Source organism: Oncorhynchus nerka, linkage group LG27, assembly GCF_034236695.1.
Source record: "Oncorhynchus nerka isolate Pitt River linkage group LG27, Oner_Uvic_2.0, whole genome shotgun sequence".
NCBI classification, from domain to species: Eukaryota; Metazoa; Chordata; class Actinopteri; order Salmoniformes; family Salmonidae; genus Oncorhynchus; species Oncorhynchus nerka.
Window position 1 is genome coordinate 31,664,064 of NC_088422.1, and position 26,765 is coordinate 31,690,828.

General features: G+C 42.9%; 2 protein-coding genes across 4 annotated transcripts in view; both read right to left on the bottom strand.

Annotated features, from left to right (window-relative positions):
* Window positions 1-12,167, bottom strand: part of LOC115111597 (adhesion G protein-coupled receptor A2-like) — a 60,806-nt gene extending 48,639 nt beyond the window's left edge. The window contains exons 1-2 of one of the 2 annotated variants that reach the window (XM_029637809.2): window positions 11,656-12,167; window positions 11,232-11,538 (exon numbers count right to left, since the gene is read on the bottom strand). In XM_029637809.2, the coding sequence (XP_029493669.2) occupies window positions 11,232-11,476 (245 nt within the window). In that variant the 5' untranslated portion in view covers window positions 11,477-11,538; window positions 11,656-12,167. Of the gene's footprint in view, window positions 1-11,231 lie in introns of both variants that reach the window. The other variant, XM_065011552.1, reaches the window with a different exon arrangement.
* A 6,717-nt stretch (window positions 12,168-18,884) lies between these two features.
* Window positions 18,885-26,765, bottom strand: part of LOC115111598 (PDZ and LIM domain protein 2-like) — a 77,761-nt gene continuing 69,880 nt past the window's right edge. For both annotated transcript variants that reach the window (XM_029637810.2, XM_029637811.2), the window contains one exon: window positions 18,885-20,691. In XM_029637810.2, coding sequence (XP_029493670.1) covers window positions 20,493-20,691 — 199 coding nt within the window. In that variant the 3' untranslated portion in view covers window positions 18,885-20,492. The remainder of the gene's footprint in view (window positions 20,692-26,765) is intronic.

A 26,765-nucleotide genomic window follows, 5' to 3' on the forward strand; every position in this document is an offset into this window, starting at 1 on the left:
CCGGGGTAGGGGTAGCCAGCTGGAAAGCATGACCAGCCGTCGAAAAATGCTTATTGAAATGATCGATTATCGTAGATTTATCAGTGGTGACAGTGTTTCCTATCCTCTGTCCAGTGGGCAGCTGGGAGGAGGTGCTATTATTCTCCATGGACTTTACAGTGTCCCAAAACTTTTTGGAATCAGTGCTACAGGAAGCAAATTTATGTTTGAAAAAGCTAGCCTTAGGATGTTTTTGTGCTGGTCAAGGTCAGTCAAGTCTGTGTTGAACCAAGGGCCATATCTGTTCTTAGTTCTACATTTTTTGAACGGGGCATGCTTATTTAAGATGGTGAGGAAAGCACTTTTGAAAAGCAACCAGGCATCCTCTACTGACGGGATGAGGTCAAGATCCTTCCAGGATACCCGGGCCAGGTCGATTAGAAAGGTCTGCTCGCTGAAGTGTTTTAGGGAGCGTTTGACAGTGATGAGGGGGTTGTTTAACCGGGGGCCCATTACGCACGCAGGCAATGAGGCAGTGATCACTGAGATCCTGGTTGAAGATAGCAGAGGTGTATTTAGAGGGCAAGTTGGTCAGTATGATATCTAAGAGGGTGCCCATGGTTATGGATTTAGGGTTGTACCTGGTAGGTTCATTGATAATTTGTGTGAGATTGAGGGTATCTATTTCAGATTGTAGGAGAGCCAGGGTGTTAAGCATGTCCCTGTTTAGGCCACCTAACAGTACAAACTGAAGATAGTGGGGGGCGATCAATTCACATATGGTGTCCAGGGCACAGCTGGGGGCTGGCGGGGTTCTATAACGAGCGACAACGGTGAGAGACTTGTTTCTGGAAAGGTGGATTTTTAAAAGTAGAAGCTTGAATTGTTTGGGCACAGACCTGGATAGTATGACAGAACTCTGCTGGCTATCTCTGCAGTAGATTGCAACTCCGCCTCCTTTGGCAGTTCTATCTTGTCGGAAAATGTTATAGTTAGGGATGGAAATTTCAGGATTTTTGGTAGCCTTCCTAAACCAGGATTCAGACACGGTTAGGACATCCAGGTTGGCAGAGTGTACTAAAGCAGTGAATGAAACAAACTTAGGGAGGAGGCTTCTAATGTTAACATGCATGAAACCAAGGCTTTTATGGTTACAGAAGTCAAAAAATGAGAGTGCCTGGGGAATGGGAGTGATGCTGGGGGCTGCAGGGCCTGGGTTAACCTCTATCACCAGAGGAACAGAGGAGGAGTAGGATAAGGGTATGGCTAAAGGCTAGAAGAACTGGTCGTCTAGTGCATTCGGAACAGAGAGTTAAAGGAACAGATTTCAAGGCATAATGTACAGACAAGGGTATGGTAGGATGTGAGTACAGTGGAGGTAAACCTAGGCATTGAGTGACGATGAGAGAGGTTTTGTCTCTAGAGGTACCATAAGCCAATAAGACAATAATCACTAACCAAAACAGGAATAGACAGGGCATATTGACATTAGGGAGAGGTATGTGTAGCCGAGTGATCATAGGGTCCAGTGAGTAGCTAGGCGAGCTGAAGACACGGCGATTTAGACAGCTAGCAGGCCGGGGATAGCAGCAGGCTAGCAGATGGGCCTCAGGGGGACGTCGGAACGGAAGAGCCTGTTAAAACCCCCTCGGACGGTTACATCGGCAGACCAGTCATGATGGATCTGCGGGGCTCCGTGTCAGCAGCAATGGGTCCAGGTCGATTACTCTCCCAACGCTCTTAACCACTAGGCTACCTACTGCTAGGCTACCTACCTATTGCATTTCACAGTATTTTACTGTAATTACAAGGGTTTGGTTCAAGCAGGTTGGCTACTTGGTAAAGTATTTACACATTACAGCATATCAATGAATATTTTGTGTTTTATATCACTTGCACAGTTTTAGAAACTGTTCTTCCTACTGTAAGCATTACATGACAACACAGGCATTTTGATAGCGCACAGTGCTGCGGGCCACCATGTGGGTTCGTAGACCACCATGGACAAGAGTAATGATGGAAAAATCTCCTTTATAGTAAAAGCACTGAATCTATCATCATATTTTCCTTTTATATACATTTCATGCAATTCTACGTAATTTTATGTCTGGAGACCTTAGCAGAATACCACAGAAATTACTGAAATTATAGGCAAAAAATGGACAGAGAGACGTTCATCTTGGCATATGCGTTCATCTTATCATATTTCTCCAGTACCAAAACACTGTGTCTTGTTTGCAACGAAACTCTCCCTGTTAGCAAATAATTAAATCTGAGATGTAATTTCCATCCCAGACAGAGTAGGCCTACCAACACAGAAAAATGTAAGCTTTAACTGCTAGCTACTCTTGTTCCGTGGCTTAACCCAACAAGAGAAGGTCACCTTGTGAGAAGGTCACAAGTCCCTAAAAGCTTTCTGGGTTTGATCATCTTCTATTGTACAGAGAGCGAACAACTTAATCAATTGACAGTGACAGAATGAGATTACTTCCCAAGCAAAGTACATTTTTGGCTCCTTGGCTATAGAAGCTGTAGCTCAGCTTCTGAATGTCAAAGAAACTAAACAACGATATCCCCATATGCATCGGAGTCACATCTTTCCAACGCATTTTACAGCTTGTTTCTAGCATAAAGCATCGCAGACCCAAAGCGCTTCTATAAATGACTTTATATAATTTGATCTCTTAAATCTCCTTCCAAATCTTTATTTAACAATGGGTATGCAATGCAATGCAATGTTCTTTAATAAAAGGTAGGCCTATGGCATACTCTCTCATACCCCCTCAATTTGAGTTGTGGTTTTAACAGCCCTTCACTGACACAGAGGTACAGTAGGCTATTTAAAGAGTGCATGGTGGGTAAAGGAATTGACCAACAAATCTATGGCTACCAACCTATAGCCTAAATTCATCTGTCAAACACGTAGGCCTACCTACGTAAATAGGAAGAAGTAACCTCCAACACAAAGCCCTCTTGGTGTTTGTAAAGTCAAATGAAAATGAACACGGTTTAAATTAATTATGCCTACTCGAACTTGCCTACTTTCAGCACCATGAGCTGTCCAATTCCTAATGATTGCTGCCGCTTTAAGTTTCAGCACCACAATAGCTGCGTTTACACAGGCATCCCAATTTCTGATATTTTGCCCAATTATTGGTAAATAATCCAATCTGATTGGTCAAAAGACCAATTAGTGGAGAAAGATCCGAATTGGGCTGCCTGTGTAGACACAGAAGTCACAGGTTACTCGAATCTGGCATTTTGTGAGGTCAATAACTCTGATAAATACCTCATGGGCAAGAAACATATTGTTTTTATTCAAATCAATTATAGCAAGCCATCAAAGTTGATCTCCTTGGAATACCCATAACAGTGTGTAATGCAGCCCAGTTTTATTTACACCATCCCAGCTGCGCAAAAGACTCGGGATGGAAGTACATATTCTTATAAACATAACTCCAAACTTAGTTTCCCCTAGTAAATTTTTATAAAATAATTCAAAATACTTCTCCAGAGAGCATGACTTAGCCACAGAGGATCATTAGGTCCTTTAAAAAAAATGCTGTGGATTGTTTCAAATCACAAGCACGTAGGCCTTTGCCTAGTTGGGGAGCCCACAATTTGGGCAGCGTGCATGACAAACAGCCTAGGTGATTATTGAGTTGTGGCTGTCAGAGAAAATAATCTAAAACATATGTGAAGGTAATGTGTCTTGGGTATAATTTACAAAGTTGAGACAAGAAGATGTGTGTAGGTAAGATACAGTCATGTTTCAATCCAGAATGATCTCAGCTCTTCAGAATGTGCTTAGCTGTCTTTCGCCAGTCCGTGCGCATTCATTGTTTCATTGTGTGAACTGTTTGGCCTTTGTTTGTTCATATTTGATAAATTCCCCATTATATATGCCACCAGTAGTACATGTGCCATTACTCCCTGTCATTTTGTGCATTCATTTCAGTTAAAGCATGTATTAATTAGGCCTACAGTAATTTACAGTTCTCATTCTCAGAGTGGAAAAGTTGTTTGCAAAGTTCACAACCTGCTACACCTGTGAGAAACAAGTTTAGGTTTATTTCATACATAATTATTATTATTTTGTTTGGAGTGCTCTATGTGAGCAATGAGCATGTATCTGGTTTCTCTGTCCTGTTAATGTTGATGGAGTGAGTGCTTGAGCATGCATAGATGTACCTGGCCTGCTGCATGCAAATGTAGGAACGTGCCCTTTTGGGGAGGTCAGATTTCTAATTGTCTTAACTCACCACATCCACCACTAATAAGCTGAGCTTCTCAGTCATTTCTTCTTCACCTCACACAGTAAGTCATCAAAGTCATTCAGTTGAAGTAGGAAGTTTACATACACTTAGGTTGGAATCATTAAAACTCGTTTTTCAACCACTCCACAAATTTCTTGTTAACAAACTATAGTTTTGACAAGTCGGTTAGGACATCTACTATGTGCATGACACAAGTCATTTTTCCAACAATTGTTTACAGACAGATTATGTCACACAATTCCAGTGGGTCAGAAGTTAACATACACTAAGTTGACTGTGCCTTTAAACAGCTTGGAAAATTACAGAGAAATGTCATGGCTTTAGAAGCTTCTGATAGGCTAATTGACATCATTTGAGTCAATTGGAGGTGTACCTGTGGATGTATTTCAAGGCCTACCTTCAAACTCAGTGCCTCTTTGCTTGACATTATGGCAAAATCAAAAGAAATTAGCCAATACTTCAGAAACAAATTGTAGACCTCCACAAGTCTGGTTCATCCAGCCATTTCCAAACACCTGAAGGTACCACATTCATCTGTACAAACAATAGTACGCAAGTATAGACACCATGGGACCACGCAGCCATCATACCGCTCAGGAAAAAGACATGTTTCGTCTCCTAGAGATGAACGTACTTTGGTGCGAAAAGTGCAAATCAGTCCCAGAACAACAGCAAAGGACCTTGTGAAGATGTTGGAGGAAACCGGTACAAAAGTATCTATATCCACAGTATAACGAGTCCTATATCGACATAACCTGAAAGGCCGCTCAGCAAGGAAGAAGCCACTGCTCCAAAACCGCCATAAAAAAAAGTCCAACTACAGTTTGCAACTGCACATGGGGACAAAGATTGTACTTTTTGGAGAAATGTCCTCGGGTCTGATGAAACAAAAATAGAACTGTTTGGCCATAATGATCATCGTTTTGTTTGGAGGAAAAAGGGGGAGGCTTGCAAGCCGAAGAACACCATCCCAACCGTGAAGCACGGGGGTGACAGCATCATGTTGTGGGGGTGCTTTTTGCAGGAGGGACTGGTGCACTTCACAAAATAGATGGCTTCATGAGGATGGAAAATGATGTGGATATATTGAAGCAACATCTCAAGACATCAGTCAGGAAGTTAAAGCATGGTCGCAAATGGGTCTTCCAAATGGACAATGACCCCAAGCATACTTCCAAAGTTGTGGCAAAATGGCTTAAGGACAACAAAGTCAATATATTGGAGTGGCCATCACAAAGCCCTGACCTCAATCCTATAGAAAATGTGTGGGCAGAACTGAAAAAGCATTTGCGAGCAAGAAGGCCTACAAATCTGACTCAGTTACACCAGCTCTGTCAGGAGGAAGGTGCCAAAATTCACCCAATGTATTGTGGGAAGCTTGTGGAAGGGTACCTGAAATGTTTGACCCAAGTTAAATTATTTAAAGGAAACACTACCATATACTAATTGAGTGTATGTAAACTTCTGACCCACTGGGAATGTGATGAAAGAAATAAAATATTAAATAAATCATTCTCTCTACTATTATTCTGACATTTCACATTCTTCAAATAAAGTGGTGATCCTAACTGACCTAAGAAAGGGAATGTTTAAATCAAATCAAAATCAAATGTATTTATATAGCCCTTCGTACATCAGCTGATATCTCAAAGTGCTGTACAGGAACCCAGCCTAAAACCCCAAACAGCAAGCAATGCAGGTGTAGAAGCACCGTGACTAGGAAAAACTCCCTAGAAAGGCCAAAACCTAGGAAGAAACCTAGAGAGGAACCAGGCTATGTGGGGTGGCCAGTCCTCTTCTGGCTGTGCCGGGTGGAGATTATAACAGAACATGGCCAAGATGTTCAAATGTTCATAAATGACCAGCAAGGTCAAATAATAATAAGGCAGAACAGTTGAAACTGGAGCAGCAGCACGGCCAGGTGGACTGGGCCATTTTACTTGGATTAAATGTTAGGAATTGTGGAAAACTGAGTTTAAATGTATTTGGCTAAGGTGTATGTAAACTTCCGACTTCAACACTATATATATATATTTATTTTTTACATCTATTGCTCATGATAATAGTTCCTTACAGTAGCCTATTTGAAAAATCTTTCCAAAACTCTCGCCCTTGATAATCACAATTCTTGGTGTGAAAGAGCCAAATGAAATGCTCTGATGATCCCATATATCTAGTGGAAACGTGATAAAATAGTTCAACACTTCTCACAGCAGTGTGCATGGGAAAGTCTTGAGGGCCCGGAACAGGCTAGTTGATACATTGTTGCAAGTTTGCTAGCAACAGCTTCGGGCTGAACTCAGTTGATTGATTTGATTTAAAAAATTGCACTTCACAAGCAATAGCTAGTCAAGATAGAAAGAAAGGGAGGCAGACAGGTGGAGTAGAGAGATGAATGCGATTGAATGAACCTAGATTTTCATTAGGATATTTAGTTGACAATGGAAGTTATAGGACTACTGCTGCCTTGGCCTATAGACTATCTCTGAGTTCCATGCGCTCATTTCTTTAGCTACCAATGGCACTTGGTGTATCAATGTGTCCACATGGCAGAGGCTGATGGTCACATTAGCCGAATTTGTAGATTTGTAGATTTTCATAATTTTAATTCATTTTTTTATGATTAACCACGTGACAATGATTTTGCGAAATTAAAACGTTATTATTGTAACAAATCTGTTCCACGAAAATGTGCATATGAAAATCATAATCGCACGCAGATAGATAGAAATTGATATTAATCATTTGATTGAGACCACACTAATTAGCCAATACACACACTTGATATTGCGCCCCTAGCACACATCGATATATTGTATATATAGACTAATAAGCAACTAATTCTAAAACACTGAGAAATATAGGAATTTCATGAATTACAAATTACATTACATGACCCTCCACTGGACTAGATGTAAAAAAAAGACTAAACCCTCCCCCTGACTGAAATTGAAAAAGCATGACCCCATTTTCCTCCAGGGCCCCATTCTGTACATTTCTAACCATCCCTGAGGGAGTATGAGAGCACAGATGGTCCCTTTGCCTAGTTCTGCTAGGAGCAACCCAAATATATGTACAGTGCCTTTGTAAAGTATTTAGACACCTTGACTTTTTCAAAATGTACAGCCTTATTCTAAAATGTATTAAATCGTTTTTCTATACACAATATCCCATAATTAAAAAACAAAAACAGTTTTTTAGAAATGTTAGCTAATTTAGAAAAAACATTTTTACAGAAATGACACATTTACATAAGTATTCAGACCCTTTACTCAGTACTTTGTTGAAGAATGGGAGAAACTCCTGAAATGTGTGCCCGCCGTTGGAGGTTCCGGACTGTGGCCCGTCGCTGGAGTCTCCGGACTGTGGCCCGCCGTTGGAGGTTCTGGACTGTGGCCCGTCATTGGAGGTTCCGGACTGTGGCTCGTCGTTGGAGGTTCCGGACTGTGGCCCGCCGTTGGAGGTTCCGGACTGTGGCTCGTCGTTGGAGGTTCCGGACTGTGGCTCGTCGTTGGAGGTTCCGGACTGTGGCCCGTCGCTGGAGGTTCCGGACTGTGGCTCGTCGTTGGAGGTTCCGGACTGTGGCTCGTCGTTGGAGGTTCCGGACTGTGGCCTGCCGTTGGAGGTTCCGGACTGTGGCTCGTCGTTGGAGGTTCCGGACTGTGGCTCGTCGTTGGAGGTTCCGGACTGTGGCTCGTCGTTGGAGGTTCCGGACTGTGGCCCGTCGCTGGAGGTTCCGGACTGTGGCCCGTCGTTGGAGGTTCCGGACTGTGGCCCGTCGCTGGAGGTTCCGGTCTGGGTACTGTCGCGGGACGCTCTGGACTGGGTACTGTTACCGGACACAACCCGTCCTGGCTGGATGTTTATTTTCGCCCTGCTGGCACAGGACACACTGGGCTGTGCGGACTCACCGGAGACACAGTACACAGAGCCGGCGCAGGATATCTGGGTCCAAAGAGGTATATTGGAGACCAGGAGCGCTGAGCCGGCACCCTCCTTCCTGGCTGGATGCCCATTCTAGCCCGGCCAATGAGAGGAGCTGGAATACATTTACATTACATTTAAGTAATTTAGCAGACGCTCTTATCCAGAGCGACTTACAAATTGGTGCGTTCACCTTAAATAGAATAGAATAGAGCGCACCGGGCTAGAATAGCGCACTGGAGACACCGTGCGCTCTACCGCATAACACTGTGCATGACCAGTAACACGCTCCCCACAGTAAGCACGAGGAGTTGGCTCAGGTCTCCGACCTGACTCATGCAATCTCCTCGTGTGCCCCCAAAATTGTTTTTATTGGGGCTGCCTCTCGGGCTTCCGTGCTAGCCGTGTACTTTCATATCGTCGCTGTAGCTTTATTCTCCGGTATTTCTCCTCGTAGTATCGCCGTTCCGCTTTCGCTGCCTCTATCTCTTCCTTAGGATGGCGATACTCCCCCGGCTGCGATCAGGGTCTTGCTCCAACTAATATCTCCTCCCAGGTCCATTTCCCCATTAAGAGCTTTTCCTCCTTTTCACGCTGTTTGGTCCTGGTTTGGTGGGTTATTCTGTCACATTTGTCGTATAGAGGAGACCAAGGCGCAGCGTGATATGAATACATTCTTCTTTTAGTAAAGAAAGAACACTAAACAAACTAACAAAACAACAAAACGAACGTGAAGCTATATAGAACGAGTGCTGGCATGCAACTACACATAGACAATAACCCACAAAACCAAAATGGAAAATGGCAACCTAAATAGGATCCCCAATCAGAGACAACGATAAACAGCTGTCTCTGATTGGGAACCAATTCAGGCCACCATAGACTTATAATAAACCTAGACTAACAACCACCCCTAGATATACAAAAAACCCTAGACAGGGTAAACAAGCATACACACCCTTGTCACACCCTGACCTGCTCAAAATAAAACATAAAACATAGAAAACTAAGGTCAGAGCGTGACATCCCATCTCCACAGAGGAACTTTAGAGCTCTCTCAGTACGACCATTGAGTTCTTGGTCACCTCCCTGACCAGGGCCCTTCTCCCCTGATTGCTCAGTTTGGACGGGCAGCCAGCTCTAGGAAGAGTCTTGGTGGTTCCAAACTTCTTCCATTTAAGAATGATGGAGGCCACTGTGTTCTTGGGGACCTTCAATGCTGCAGACATTTTTTGGTACCCTTCCCCAGATCTGTGCCTCAACACAATCCTGTCTGAGAGCTCAACAGACAATTCCTTCGACCTCATGGGTTTTATTTTATTTGTATATTTTATTTGTATATGTATTTATTTTTTATTTTTTGCTCTGACTTGCACTGTCAACTGTGGGACCTTACATGGACATGTAGAATTGACCACAGGTGGATTCCAATCAAGTTGTAGAAACATTTCAAGGATGATCAATGGAAACAGGATGCACGTGAGCTCAATTTCGAGTGTCATAGCAAAGGGTCTGAATACTTATTTAAATATGTTAAAAAAAAACGTTTTTTAGTTTTTTTAATCCATTTGCAAAAATGTCTAAAAACCTGTTTCTGCTTTGTCATTATGGGGTATTGTGTGAGGATTTTTTTTTATTTAATCCATTTTAGAACAAGGCTTCAACATAACAACATTTGGATAAAGGCAAGGTGTCTGAATACTTTCCGAAGGCACTGTATGTGGACGTCTTAAGCAGGAATATGGCTATGGCCACAACACATCCAAGGCTTGTGTAAAATGAAAAGTTGCAAATCTGATGTTGAAGCGAGATAGATCTCACAAGACATATTTTACTCATGTAAATCCACCCTTGATGGTGAATAGACACATCGATCATAGCAATTGAGATTGTCTGCCATACATGAATAGCCTATCAGACTAACAGTAATACAGGATGATTGAAGTGTCAGACAGCAGTGTGAGGTCTCATCATGGGCCGGTCGGCTGGACAACGGTCTGTCAGTCAGCCTTCCTTCCTGAACAGAAGGCGATTGTGAGGCGGCTGTCTGAGATTGCTGGGAAGTTATGATATTAAAGGAAGGAGCCAAGCCGCCATTAAAGCACAGAGAGGGAGGATAAAAAGAGAAGAAATGTGTTTCTGTTTATTCTAGTTTAGCAAGGCCAAGTCAGCTGGATTGTGGGGTGGGTATGGGGAGCGAGGAGGGAGGAGGGAACTGAACCCCAGTGTGTTTCCTTGCGCCAGAAGCAGATTTAAAGTGACAGAGTTGTGACAAAGGGGCAGGGTCAGATTATGGCTTTACTTCACAAAGTCTTCTGTCAGGATCCACACCAGTCCAGACCAGACTCCCTACATTGTGCTTTTCAGAGACACAACTGACATTGGACTTGAGCTTTCAGCTCATGTGGTCTGTTACTATGCTGCTGTAAACTTATGGTCTTTATGGGCCGAAACCATGTCCATGATCTCAGGCAGTCATTAAATACCATCATAACTGAGACTGCAAGGTCAGGTTTGGAGGGTTTATCGGCATATGCCATGCATAAAGTGTTCAAATGTTCATAATGTCAAGGGTCCAGCAACTACTAAAGGTGGATACTACCATAGCATGTGAACACTAGTTTATAAAGTATTTTCTCATGTGTATATTCAGTTATAGTCAGTGTATAACACTGTTAAGATGAATAGGATACCAACATTTGCCACAACTTCAACTATCCTCTAAGGTGTAGATTTCCCATAATCCATTTACACATGGGCACTTTGCCCCGTCTATCATCCTCTAGAATTATTTTCTCAAATGTTTTTTTCTTACTCAGTTCTGGGCTATAATAAAGCCCAACTGAGTTTCTTAATGATGAAGATGTAGCCCTATCAACATTATTTTATATATTATCTACATCATGCTAGTGATACATCAGTCTACAGTGTTTGGAATTTTGGTTTGGACACTCATGATGCCCAGACCACATCTCCTCCGTTTGGATCAAATTGATTTTAATTTTAAATTCACAGTTTTAAGCGGGGAAAAAATAAGCATGTATGACTTACAAAGTAACGGTCTGGTTCGGTAGCAGACCGGACTCTGGAGTTTCAGAAAGTTCTTCGTTACCGCAGCGGACTCTTTTCCGAACAGTCTGAGTGGAGTGTGCTTTGGAGCGGTCATCGGTACAGCTGCAGCCACTAGTGATGAGCCCAGGGCAAGCTTGAGTGAGCCTCGACTCAGAGACAGACAGCAGGACCAACATCAGCAACAGACGCTCCGGGAGCGGGATGCCAACGCCGGGCACAATCATTGTCCTTATCAGTCTCACCTCATCTGCCCCCTGTCATCCCATTTCTCCACCACCGAAGGTGCCTGGGGCGATGACAGGAAGAAAACAGCTTTTTTTAAACTTTTTTTTTTTTTTTTACAAATGTGTGACAAATTGCCAATTTCCGTTTAAATTCAAATTCAAAGATGCTAGAAACTTACTAGTAATAAGGCATTCCCAGTATTCTAGCTTTCCATTATGCCATGTCAAGTTCGTGCGCGCATAGTGCTATGTGGCTTTCATCTATAAGAAAATACCAGTAAAGCTCACCCCGTTCAGTTGTCCTGAACTAAAACTCTACTTGAAATGTGAAGATTCGAGATGAAGATTAAGTATTTGTCCAATTTTCCGTCACTTTGTATCTCCTTGATACACACTTCGACGCGTCAACACTGGATTTGATTGTCACAAATATAATTTGGTTACCATTATCTGTCCAAGCCACCTATATCCAAACTTCAGTGGTTTTAATCAAATTCCATACTGAATTGAATAAGATCTGATGCCCTCCACCGTTTAAGTTTATTCATAGATGTAGAAATACGTTTGGCACGATGTTCTGAAGATATCTCCGGGTGTCAACTTAAATTAGTAACTGAGTTAATTTGGAAGACGGTAGAACTGGTCCTGATCGGATACTCTGTATTCACAAAATCTAGCGGTTTTGCTTGCCACTCTGTCACACTGAAATTCAGTTACTACCCCAGCGCGCGCATTCCGTCGCCTGTTCGCGCTGATACGCAGGGTCCTAGCGCAGATACCTCTTGAAAGTTTAACTTGTCTGCTCTCAATTCTTTTGTGTCACCGGTAGCCAGCCTTAATGTCTATGGTAGCCAGACTACAGTCTGTCTGAAAGTAGATCTGCAATTGAAGGGGGTGCACTGACGTTCATAAACATATGAAGGACTACCGATGACATGAAACGAGGCTGGATAATCCATTTTCATGTGCCATAAATTGACATTTGTAAAGAAGAGTTCAATTGATAACTGTAATATCAATATGACATAAATAGTCATAGACAAGCCTTTAGTTAATTAACAATGACAATTTATATTTTCATCAATACAGTACTCACACATCAAATACTTCATGAACTACCATATCCCACAGTGTAGCTTGCTCTGAAGTACAGCAGAAATGCAATACTTGTCTTTAAAAGTAGATCTACAGTATTGGTTATCAGGTGATGAATAGATAACAAAAACTTGCAAACGACACCCCAGATGTACAAGTGACTCTCTGACTGACTACACTCTTTTAATAACGATGCATTTGATTATGCATGATCCCCTGTTGCTGGAATACGTTTGCCAGTAGATGTCGTATTTATACAAGCCAACATCCAGGGATTTGCCTTGCTGCTGGATTTCAACACATGCGGTAAGAAGAAGCTGGCCATTCATATGCATCTTCCCCTTACCAATCTTTGGGCACTAGTGCTCATTTGCAAGTTTCCCATGGACTTCAATCCACCCAAGATCTTGTGTGTGAGCAGGGTTATAGAAGACTGCTTCAATGAGCATATGGGTTATGAGTGCAAAAGAAACCTCTAAACGTGACTTGTTAACAGATGATTCTGACATGTTTCTTACAATACAAAAGGGTTTTCTGATCTTTTGCTTTTGCCCATCAGGAGAGGTCATATTCACATAAATCAACTCCTCCCAGCTTTAGGAAGAATGTAGTGAGGCCATAATGTTATGAGGGCTATCATGTTAGAAGCTAAGGTCACAGCTTGAGGAGCTTAAATCAGCCTTTCTCGATGGGTCAGATAAATTGGCCTGGTACAGTGGCAAGAAAAAGTATGTGAACCCTTTGGAATTACCTGGATTTCTGCATAAATTGGTCATACAATTTTATCTGATCTTCATCTAAGTCACAGCAATAGACAAACACAGTCTGTTTAAACTAATAACACACAAACAAGTATACGTGTTCATGTCTTTATTGAACACACCGTGTAAACATTCACAGTGCAGGGTGGAAAATGTTTGTGAACTCTTGGATGTGAACTCTTGACCCTCCTTTGGCAGCAATAACCTCAACCAAATGTTTTCTGTAGTTGCGGATCAGACCTGCACAACGGTCAGGAATAATTTTGGACCATTCCTCTTTATAAAATTGTAATAAATAAATTGTAAAAGCAATATTATTGGGATGTCTGGTGTGAACCGCTCTCTTGAGGTCATGCCGCAGCATCTCAATTGGGTTGAGGTCAGGACTCTGACTGGGCCACTGCAGAAGGCGTAGTTTCTTCTGTTGAAGCCATTCTGTTGTTGATTTACTTCTGTGTTTTGGTTTAGTTTTCCTGTTGCATCACTCAACATCTGTTGAGCTTCAATTTGCAGACAGCCTCTTCTGCAAAATGTCTTGATAAACTTGGGAATTTATTTTTCCATCGACGAGCGCAAGCTGTCCATGTCCTGAGGCAGCAAAGCAGCCCCAAACCATGATGCTCCTTCCACCATACTTTACAGTTGGGATACGTTTTGGATGTTGGTGTGCCTTTTTTCCTCCACACATAGTGTTGTGTGTTCCTTGCAAACAACTCAACTGTAGTTTCATCTGTCCACAGACTATTTTGCCAGTAGCACTGTGGAATATCCAGGTGCACTTTTGCAAACTTCAGACGTGCAGCAATGTTTTTCTTGGACAGCGATGGCTTCTTCTGTGGTGTCCTCCCATGAACACCATTCTTGTTGAGTGTTTTAGGTATCGTAGACTTGTCAACAGAGATGTTAACATGTTCCAGAGATTTCTGTAAGTCTAGCTGACACTAGGATTCTTCTTAACCTCATTGAACATTCTGTGCTGTGCTCTTGCAGTCATCTTTGCAGGACGGCCACTCCTAGGGAGAGTAGCAACAGTGCTGCACTCTCCATTTATAGACAATTTGTCTTACCATGGACTGATGAACATCAAAGCTTTTAGAGATACTTTTGTAACCCTTTCCAGCTTTATTTAAGTCAACAATCCTTAATCTTATGTCTTCTGAGATCTCTTTTGTTTGAGGCATGGTTCACATCAGGCAATGCTTCTTGTGAATAGCAAACTCAAATTGTGTGAGTGTTTTTTACAGGGCAAGGCAGCTCTAACCAACATCTCTAATCTCGTCTCATTGATTGGACTCCAGGTTTGTTGACTCCTGACTCCAATTAGCTTTTGGAGAAGTCATTAGCCCAGGGGTTCACATACTTTTCCCAACCTACACTGTGAATGTTTAAATTATGTATTCAATATAGACAAGAAAAATACAATAATTTGTGTGTTATTAGTTTAAGCACAGTGTGTTTGTCTATTGTTGTGACTTAGATGATCAGATCAAATTGTATGACCAATTTATGCAGAAATCCAGGTAATTTCAAAGGGTTCACATATGTTTTCTTGCCACTGTAGGTCTATACATGACTGGATATTTGCAACTGAAATAACATGTTGAGTGAACATTGCTTTTATTGCAAACATTATATTCCTAGTGAATACTATACCATTGTGTTTAGAGAGTTTTACAGGTTAATGACTGTACTGCTACTGCCAATTGCCTGTTGCTATAGCAAGCAATATTATGGGGCCTTATCCATGAGTCACCGTATGCTTTAAACAAAAACAAAAATAAGAAAAGGCAGCGAGCAAGCAGTAGTACTTACTACACTACTGGTCATTCCAGTGAGCAAGCAGTAGTACTTACTACACTACTGGTCATTCCAGTGAGCAAGCAGTAGTACTTACTACACTACTGGTCATTCCAGTGAGCAAGCAGTAGTACTTACTACACTACTGGTCATTCCAGTGAGCAAGCAGAAGTACTTACTACACTACTGGTCATTCCAGTGAGCAAGCAGTAGTACTTACTACACTACTGGTCATTCCAGTGAGCAAGCAGTAGTACTTACTACACTACTGGTCATTCCAGTGAGCAAGCAGTAGTACTTACTACACTACTGGTCATTCCAGTGAGCAAGCAGTAGTACTTACTACACTACTGGTCATTCCAGTGAGCAAGCAGTAGTACTTACTACACCATTGGTCATTCCAGTGAGCAAGCAGTAGTACTTACTACACTACTGGTCATTCCAGTGAGCAAGCAGTAGTACTTACTACACTATTGGTCATTCCAGTGAGCAAGCAGTAGTACTTACTACACTACTGGTCATTCCAGTGAGCAAGCAGTAGTACTTACTACACTACTGGTCATTCCAGTGAGCAAGCAGTAGTACTTACTACACTACTGGTCATTCCAGTGAGCAAGCAGTAGTACTTACTACACTACTGGTCATTCCAGTGAGCAAGCAGTAGTACTTACTACACTACTGGTCATTCCAGTGAGCAAGCAGTAGTACTTACTACACTACTGGTCATTCCAGTGAGCAAGCAGTAGTACTTACTACACTACTGGTCATTCCAGTGAGCAAGCAGTAGTACTTACTACACTACTGGTCATTCCAGTGAGCAAGCAGTAGTACTTACTATACTACTGGTCATTGAAATAGATGGTCCCTTTTACTTCCAGTGAGCAGTTGTGATTTAGTTCATGGCACTGTTTTCATAGCATTATGACCCCAACTAATGCTTATGCCCATCACCAATGAAAGTGTCTGCTTTAGTTCGTTATCCACATTATTGTAAGGGCAACCACATTGATCACCTATCTAAAGAAAGATGAATAATTTTTGTGGGAGAAAGAAGCATAGCTTAAAAGTTACAGATAAATGTACGTTTTGCAGTTGCTTTCAAGGTAGACTATATCAGGTTGTGATGGTTATTGATCCTGATGGGTTGAAATCGAGATTCCATGGCAATGCCATTACAATTCCTCCAACTCTAAAAGGATGTTTTGCTGAGAGCAAAGAATAAAATGTTATAGAGCCCGGTAAGACTTTTTCTATCCTAAAGAAATTTTGAACACTCAAAAAATAAACATGAAACTTTCTGCAGGCGTCCATTTCAACAAGTCTGTCTTTGTCTTTAAAAAATCCCAACAGTGCTGCAACTCTGTTTAAAAATACTTGCTGATATACAGTATGAGAGGCAGGGGAGGAATGAATCTTTACAGTTTCAAATCTGGAGTGCATTTTGAAATATGAAAAGGTGAACCAGGAGAGTATTTGAAAGGGGTCTTGGTGCAATTGGCCGGTAACATGTATTCACAGACATATCCAAAAGGCAGGCACCTCAAGTCATGCTAGCATGCCCGGTCGTACAATGGTGCAGTGTGCTCTGACCCACCCTGCAGATCCCCGGTTTGTTATTCCTGTATGTGATACTGTACACTGGAGCAGGCTCAGAGAGACAGCATGATTTCTTAAGGAAACCAGAAAGAGTGGATGGGTGCCTGCTCAGCGATGAAACAGAGGGCTATTTATCCAAGCCGTTAAATAAGGCTTCAAGAACAACACCCCCTCCAACTCCCGCTCACCAGCCCAAAAATCTCTCTCATCTGGAGAGCACAGTTTCACATCCCAAACGGCACATAACATCAAATTGTACTTAATGGCATCCAGACAAACTTTAATGTCGTTCCAAGATTCTCTCTGCATACCCCCCAATTGCAATCTCTCCCTCTCTCCATTCCACATCTGGACTCCATTCCAGGTGGAATATGGTAAGAGGGGGAACGGAAGGAAGGAAAGGTGGAGGGACCAACTGAGAAGCTGAAGATCTGAGGAGAGAAGAGTGAGATTCAGTGTTGAAAGAGGTCGGGTGGAAGTGACGTCAGGATGGAGTAGGAATTTGATGATCCCTCTTGGGCATTTCCACTGGCTCTTCCCAACCTCACATTACACACCAGTACAACGAGCACTGTCGTATTCAAAGTGGCTAACACAATCACAGGTTTCTATAGCCGTAACAAAACAAGTTAACTAGATACAGTATCTTCAAGAAAATAAGGTAGAAATGATCTTAGCATTACTACCAGTGGTAACCATTACAGTGTAAAACTAAATACAAACTACTGCTGTACTGTATCATCATGAGGTCTGATGTTGTTCCTTTCTTGAGGAAGCGATGACATCTAATGGTGGATTCAATGACAACATTGAAGCTGCTAATGGCTGACTTCCATGCAAAACCCACAGGAACCACACCCATATATCCTCAACCTAGACCACTGAATCTGTGGGATTATTCCAGTTGCTAAAAACAATACATATTAATACTTCAAAATGTCTTTATAACCACTATCTATTAAATAACTTCATTGTGGACATCTCATCATTGGCTGCCTTGAAGTTATTGCACAAAAAATAAGTAAAATAGTGTAGTACAGTAGCGTACAGTACTTGAAGGTATTGGATTGTATACATTTTTGTGAATCTGTTGGTCTTTTAAAGTTATTTACTTGAGTTTTTTTTTTTACAAGTCCTACTACACAGAATCAGCATACTGTGTTGTAAACCCCAGTACAAGTCCTACTACACAGAATCAGCATACTGTGTTGTAAACCCCAGTACAATACATACCAAAGATGATATGTCGGAGAGCCTCAGTATGATGCAAAACTTTAACTGTGACAACGTGGCCCCCTTCTGGGAGGAAGATAAAACAGCAGTACCTGTGAAAAACAGTCTGAAGTATAAATGACCATAGTCACAGGAAGTAGAGAGGCTGAGGGTCAAATAACATGGAAAACATCCACTTTTTACACAGTATTAATTTACCATCCTTACAAACCACTCAATGTACATTACTGTATTGTACATAGGTTGGTCATCTAGGTTTGTACCTGTAGAATTTCCATCACCATGAAGAAGATCAATGAACAAGACAGTAATTGAGTACAGTGAGACATCAAGTGCTTTGTGATGATGTGGCTCAGTTGGTAGAGCATGGTGCTAGGGTTTGATTCCCACAGGGGACCAGTCTGTAAATGTATGCACTCACTACTGTAAATTGCTCTGGATAAGAGCGTCTACTGAAAAGGAATGAATAGACCATTTCTGTTTTCACATAGAAATGAGTCCATTTGCAAAGTATAAATAAAAAAAAATCGGGAAAATATATTCAACAAGTATTATCAGATGAACTATGTTGTACAGATAATGAACTACTTCCCGTATCTCTGTAAATGACAGACGGAGCACAGTGCCCAAAGGAATGCTTTAAAGCTTACTGCCTTCAAGTCATAGCCATTTTATGTGTGGGATAAAAGCCAATATTTTATTTTGATTCACTGATGTACCTTTTTATTTGAGGAAAGATAATATGTGTGTTTATATTAGATTTGCATAACTTTTCATATATAATCACAATTACTTGGCCACATGGTTCATGCAAAAGCTCTAAGGATATTTGAGTCTACATGCATTACATATTTAAGAAATCTTACAAGCATGAGATCCATTTTAGGATCTGTAGGTAACACAAAATGACCAAATCTACTGAAAACCCAATTTCAAGAGCATCAAAGATACAATTTATTCTTACAAAACATGAGCAGATTTTTTTCTGCATTATCACCAATTTACAGAGAATAGAAGACCTACTTCCAAGCTTGTTTTATAAATTCTGAATGTTGTTCCCAGTACAGCCAGGTTATAGCACAAATTAACCTGACTGTGTGTCCACAATGATTTCCCAGGTAGATAGACAGAGGTGGGACCAGTAGGCCAAATGTACCCATCTATAGGATGATCTACAGGATGAGAAGGGATCCACATGGTGTTTATTGTCCAGGGAGCTGGAAGGTTTAGCCTACATGACATCATTTTCAACAACACAAGCTGTTGATGGTACAATTGCATAGCTAACTATACAAAAGGCCAAGCAAGATACATGTAGTTTTATCCTTACATATTTTTCAAAAACATTGATGTGTTTTTATGAAGTGTGACACTGTCTTAGTGTGGGTGCTGCTGTGAAGAAACAGAATATACAGCAATAGCATCAGCAAACCTCTTCACACTAAAACAGTACTACAAGTCATGCAGCCCTATGCATACACGTCATATGATATGGTACTATATATTGTTCTATAAAAGAAACATTCACAAAAATGTTTTTATTTATACATCACATCTTTATATTCCCTTATTTCAAATTTTAAAAAGCAATAAAGCAAATACGCATTTCATAATTCCAACTAAACTGATGTGCTCCCACGAGGCAAAAACAAACCCAACAGGCTCGGCCTGACATTCTAAAGCTGAATCCACTGAAACCTTTCAATAGTGATCCCAATAGCAGGGAGAAATGGCAGCAACGCAGGCACTTAAACCATCACTTCAAAAGGAATGATCAAAACTCTTACTCAAGTTGAATTCCACAAACACACGCACGCAAGCACACACGCACACACAAATGCACACAACCACAAATATAGTACAAATTTTGACACAGATGAAAGTTCTCCCTTTGCATATTTATGTCTTCTGTCTTTCAAATGCCTTGGAATTCAAATGAAGAGTTTATTTCCCTTCCCCCGAACAGGTCAGCAGGAGACTCAATGCTGTTTAAAGGATTAAAATGTTACGCTCTGTCATTGATCTGATTCATATACCAGTTCTGTTTTGTAATAAGTTGGTGTAAATGTGGCAGGTGTAGTAGCCCACTAAGTTGTCTGAATGAGATATTATATCTATATCTTTTTTAACCTTTATTTAACTAGGCAGCAACTATTTAACTAAGTCAGTTAAGAACAAATTCTTATTTTCAATGACGGCCTAGGAACAGTGGGTTAAGTGCCTTGTTCAGGGGCAGAACAATAGTTTTTTTACCTTGTCAGCTCAGGGATTCGATCATGCAACCTCTCGGTTACTAATCCAACGCTCTAACCACTAGGCTACCTGCCGCCTGATACAGCTGTACATTAGCGATAACAATACATCTATAAGGGCTAAACCGGGAGGGCCTGGCAAAAGAAAAGTTCCATCCAAACCTCATAGTAACTGAATTAGAAAACTGGAGAGAATAGTTAAATGCTATAGAAAAGGCACAACCTCTGATGTGTCGGCACTCCCACTCCCGTTCCCCAGCCCATGGTCTATTGCTCTGAGCCTCAGTGGCCGGGTGAGACGGTGGCACAGGGGGCAGTGCCAAGGCCCTGGTAATTCTGGCGGGCATGCTTCTCACAGAACATCTCCTCTCCCACCCAGAAGTGACCTCGCATCTTCAGGTTGAGCCCGCACTCTGGTGTAGAACAGGTGTAGCACGCTGGGTGACGGAAGCGGTCGTCCATGATGCGCACCGCCTGTGTACTGCAGACAGATGGACACAGTCGTACTCAACACAAACATTGTTTCTGCATATTTTAATCTTTGTACATTACACACACAAACACTGTAGGAAGGCTTATTAATTCAGCTCCTCTGTATTTATGAGGAATAACCTGCACCTTAGGGAAAGGTATCAATGTCAGGGCTTGTATTTGTCAGCAGCTTATTATTACTTATTATTTGTCATCAGTTACACAATTACCCCTGTGGACAGAGAGAACATGTCACAATTACCCCTATGGACAGAGAGAACATGTCACAATTACTCCTATGGACAGAGAGAACAAGTCACAATTACCCCTATGGACAGAGAGAACATGTCACAATTACCCCTATGGACAGAGAGAACAAGTCACAATTACCCCCGTGGGCAGAGAGAACAAGTCACAATTACCCCCGTGGGCAGAGAGAACAAGTCACAATTACCCCCGTGGACAGAGAGAACAAGTCACAATTACCCCCGTGGACAGAGAGAACATGTCACAATTACCCCTGTGGGCAGAGAGAACATGTCACAATTACCACTGTGGACAGAGAGAACATGTCACAATTACCACTGTGGACAGAGAGAACATGTCACAATTACTCCTATGGACAGAGAGAACAAGTCACAATTACCCCTATGGACAGAGAGAACAAGTCACAATTACCCCCGTGGGCAGAGAGAACAAGTCACAATTACCCCCGTGGGCAGAGAGAACAAGTCACAATTACCCCCGTGGACAGAGAGAACAAGTCACAATTACCCCCGTGGACAGAGAGAACATGTCACAATTACCCCTGTGGGCAGAGAGAACATGTCACAATTACCACTGTGGACAGAGAGAACATGTCACAATTACCACTGTGGACAGAGAGAACATGTCACAATTACCCCTATGGACAGAGAGAACATGTCACAATTACCCCTATGGACAGAGAGAACATGTCACAATTACCCCTGTGGGCAGAGAGAACATGTCACAATTACCCCTGTGGGGGCAGAGAGAACATGTCACAATTACCCCTGTGGGGGCAGAGAGAACATGTCACAATTACCCCTGTGGGCAGAGAGAACATGTCACAATTACCCCTGTGGGCAGAGAGAACATGTCACAATTACCCCTGTGGGCAGAGAGAACATGTCACAATTACCCCTGTGGACAGAGAGAACATGTCACAATTACCCCTATGGACAGAGAGAACAAGTCACAATTACCCCTGTGGACAGAGAGAACAAGTTACAATTACCCCTGTGGACAGAGAGAACAAGTTACAATTACCCCTAAGGGCAGAGAGAACATGTCACAATTACCCCTGTGGACAGAGAGAACATGTCACAATTACCCCTGTGGACAGAGAGAACATGTCACAATTACCCCTGTGGACAGAGAGAACATGTCACAATTACCCCTATGGACAGAGAGAACATGTCACAATTACCCCTATGGACAGAGAGAACAAGTCACAATTACCCCCGTGGGCAGAGAGAACAAGTCACAATTACCCCCGTGGGCAGAGAGAACAAGTCACAATTACCCCCGTGGACAGAGAGAACAAGTCACAATTACCCCCGTGGACAGAGAGAACATGTCACAATTACCCCTGTGGGCAGAGAGAACATGTCACAATTACCACTGTGGACAGAGAGAACATGTCACAATTACCACTGTGGACAGAGAGAACATGTCACAATTACCCCTATGGACAGAGAGAACATGTCACAATTACCCCTATGGACAGAGAGAACATGTCACAATTACCCCTGTGGGCAGAGAGAACATGTCACAATTACCCCTGTGGGGGCAGAGAGAACATGTCACAATTACCCCTGTGGGGGCAGAGAGAACATGTCACAATTACCCCTGTGGGCAGAGAGAACATGTCACAATTACCCCTGTGGGCAGAGAGAACATGTCACAATTACCCCTGTGGGCAGAGAGAACATGTCACAATTACCCCTGTGGACAGAGAGAACATGTCACAATTACCCCTATGGACAGAGAGAACAAGTCACAATTACCCCTGTGGACAGAGAGAACAAGTTACAATTACCCCTGTGGACAGAGAGAACAAGTCACAATTACCCCTAAGGGCAGAGAGAACATGTCACAATTACCCCTGTGGACAGAGAGAACATGTCACAATTACCCCTGTGGACAGAGAGAACATGTCACAATTACCCCTGTGGACAGAGAGAACATGTCACAATTACCCCTATGGACAGAGAGAACATGTCACAATTACCCCTATGGACAGAGAGAACAAGTCACAATTACCCCTGTGGGCAGAGAGAACATGTCACAATTACCCCTGTGGGCAGAGAGAACATGTCACAATTACCCCTGTGGGCAGAGAGAACATGTCACAATTACCCCTGTGGGGGCAGAGAGAACATGTCACAATTACCCCTGTGGGCAGAGAGAACATGTCACAATTACCCCTGTGGGCAGAGAGAACATGTCACAATTACCCCTGTGGGCAGAGAGAACATGTCACAATTACCCCTGTGGGCAGAGAGAACATGTCACAATTACCCCTGTGGACAGAGAGAACATGTCACAATTACCCCTATGGACAGAGAGAACAAGTCACAATTACCCCTGTGGACAGAGAGAACAAGTTACAATTATCCCTAAGGGCAGAGAGAACATGTCACAATTACCCCTGTGGACAGAGAGAACATGTCACAATTACCCCTGTGGACAGAGAGAACATGTCACAATTACCCCTGTGGACAGAGAGAACATGTCACAATTACCCCTATGGACAGAGAGAACATGTCACAATTACCCCTATGGACAGAGAGAACAAGTCACAATTACCCCTAAGGGCAGAGAGAACATGTCACAATTACCCCTATGGACAGAGCGAACATGTCACAATTACCCCTATGTGCAGAGAGAACATGTCACAATTACCCCTAAGGGCAGAGAGAACATGTCACAATTACCCCTATGGACAGAGCGAACATGTCACAATTACCCCTGTGGGCAGAGAGAACATGTCACAATTACCCCTGTGGGCAGAGAGAACATGTCACAATTACCACTGTGGACAGAGAGAACATGTCACAATTACCACTGTGGACAGAGAGAACATGTCACAATTACCCCTATGGACAGAGAGAACATGTCACAATTACCCCTATGGACAGAGAGAACATGTCACAATTACCCCTGTGGGCAGAGAGAACATGTCACAATTACCCCTGTGGGCAGAGAGAACATGTCACAATTACCCCTGTGAGCAGAGAGAACATGTCACAATTACCCCTGTGGACAGAGAGAACATGTCACAATTACCCCTGTGGGCAGAGAGAACATGTCACAATTACCCCTGTGAGCAGAGAGAACATGTCACAATTACCCCTGTGGACAGAGAGAACATGTCACAATTACCCCTATGGACAGAGATAACATGTCACAATTACCCCTGTGGACAGAGAGAACATGTCACAATTACCCCTGTGGGCAGAGAGAACATGTCACAATTACCCCTGTGGGCAGAGAGAACATGTCACAATTACCCCTGTGGGCAGAGAGAACATGTCACAATTACCCCTGTGAGCAGAGAGAACATGTCACAATTACCCCTGTGGACAGAGAGAACATGTCACAATTACCCCTGTGGGCAGAGAGAACATGTCACAATTACCCCTGTGAGCAGAGAGAACATGTCACAATTACCCCTGTGGACAGAGAGAACATGTCACAATTACCCCTATGGACAGAGATAACATGTCACAATTACCCCTGTGGACAGAGAGAACATGTCACAATTACCCCTGTGGGCAGAGAGAACATGTCACAATTACCACTGTGGACAGAGAGAACATGTCACAATTACCCCTGTGGACAGAGAGAACATGTCACAATTACCCCTGTGGGCAGAGAGAACATGTCACAATTACCCCTGTGGACAGAGAGAACATGTCACAATTACCCCTATGGACAGAGATAACATGTCACAATTACCCCTGTGGACAGAGAGAACATGTCACAATTACCCCTGTGGACAGAGAGAACATGTCACAATTACCCCTGTGGACAGAGAGAACATGTCACAATTACCCCTGTGGACAGAGAGAACATGTCACAATTACCCCTATGGACAGAGAGAACAAGTCACAATTACCCCTATGGACAGAGAGAACAAGTTACAATTACCCCTAAGGGCAGAGAGAACATGTCACAATTACCCCTGTGGACAGAGAGAACATGTCACAATTACCCCTGTGGACAGAGAGAACATGTCACAATTACCCCTATGGACAGAGAGAACATGTCACAATTACCCCTATGGACAGAGAGAACAAGTCACAATTACCCCTAAGGGCAGAGAGAACATGTCACAATTACCCCTATGGACAGAGCGAACATGTCACAATTACCCCTATGTGCAGAGAGAACATGTCACAATTACCCCTAAGGGCAGAGAGAACATGTCACAATTACCCCTATGGACAGAGCGAACATGTCACAATTACCCCTAAGGGCAGAGAGAACATGTCACAATTACCCCTGTGGGCAGAGAGAACATGTCACAATTACCCCTGTGGGCAGAGAGAACATGTCACAATTACCCCTGTGGGCAGAGAGAACATGTCACAATTACCCCTGTGGACAGAGAGAACATGTCACAATTACCCCTATGGACAGAGAGAACAAGTCACAATTACCCCTGTGGACAGAGAGAACAAGTTACAATTACCCCTAAGGGCAGATAGAACATGTCACAATTACCCCTGTGGACAGAGAGAACATGTTACAATTACCCCTGTGGACAGAGAGAACATGTCACAATTACCCCTGTGGACAGAGAGAACATGTCACAATTACCCCTATGGACAGAGAGAACATGTCACAATTACCCCTATGGACAGAGAGAACAAGTCACAATTACCCCTGTGGGCAGAGAGAACATGTCACAATTACCCCTGTGGGCAGAGAGAACATGTCACAATTACCCCTGTGGGGGCAGAGAGAACATGTCACAATTACCCCTGTGGGGGCAGAGAGAACATGTCACAATTACCCCTGTGGGCAGAGAGAACATGTCACAATTACCCCTGTGGGCAGAGAGAACATGTCACAATTACCCCTGTGGGCAGAGAGAACATGTCACAATTACCCCTGTGGACAGAGAGAACATGTCACAATTACCCCTATGGACAGAGAGAACAAGTCACAATTACCCCTGTGGACAGAGAGAACAAGTTACAATTACCCCTAAGGGCAGAGAGAACATGTCACAATTACCCCTGTGGACAGAGAGAACATGTCACAATTACCCCTGTGGACAGAGAGAACATGTCACAATTACCCCTGTGGACAGAGAGAACATGTCACAATTACCCCTATGGACAGAGAGAACATGTCACAATTACCCCTATGGACAGAGAGAACAAGTCACAATTACCCCTAAGGGCAGAGAGAACATGTCACAATTACCCCTATGGACAGAGCGAACATGTCACAATTACCCCTATGTGCAGAGAGAACATGTCACAATTACCCCTAAGGGCAGAGAGAACATGTCACAATTACCCCTATGGACAGAGCGAACATGTCACAATTACCCCTGTGGGCAGAGAGAACATGTCACAATTACCCCTGTGGGCAGAGAGAACATGTCACAATTACCCCTGTGGACAGAGAGAACATGTCACAATTACCCCTATGGACAGAGAGAACATGTCACAATTACCCCTGTGGGCAGAGAGAACATGTCACAATTACCCCTGTGGACAGAGAGAACATGTCACAATTACCCCTACGTGCAGAGAGAACATGTCACAATTACCCCTACGTGCAGAGAGAACATGTCACAATTACCCTTAAGGGCAGAGAGAACATGTCACAATTACCCCTGTGGGCAGAGAGAACATGTCACAATTACCCCTGTGGGCAGAGAGAACATGTCACAATTACCCCTGTGGGCAGAGAGAACATGTCACAAATACCCCTGTGGACAGAGAGAACATGTCACAATTACCCCTGTGGACAGAGAGAACATGTCACAATTACCGCTGTGGACAGAGCGAACATGTCACAATTACCCCTGTGGACAGAGCG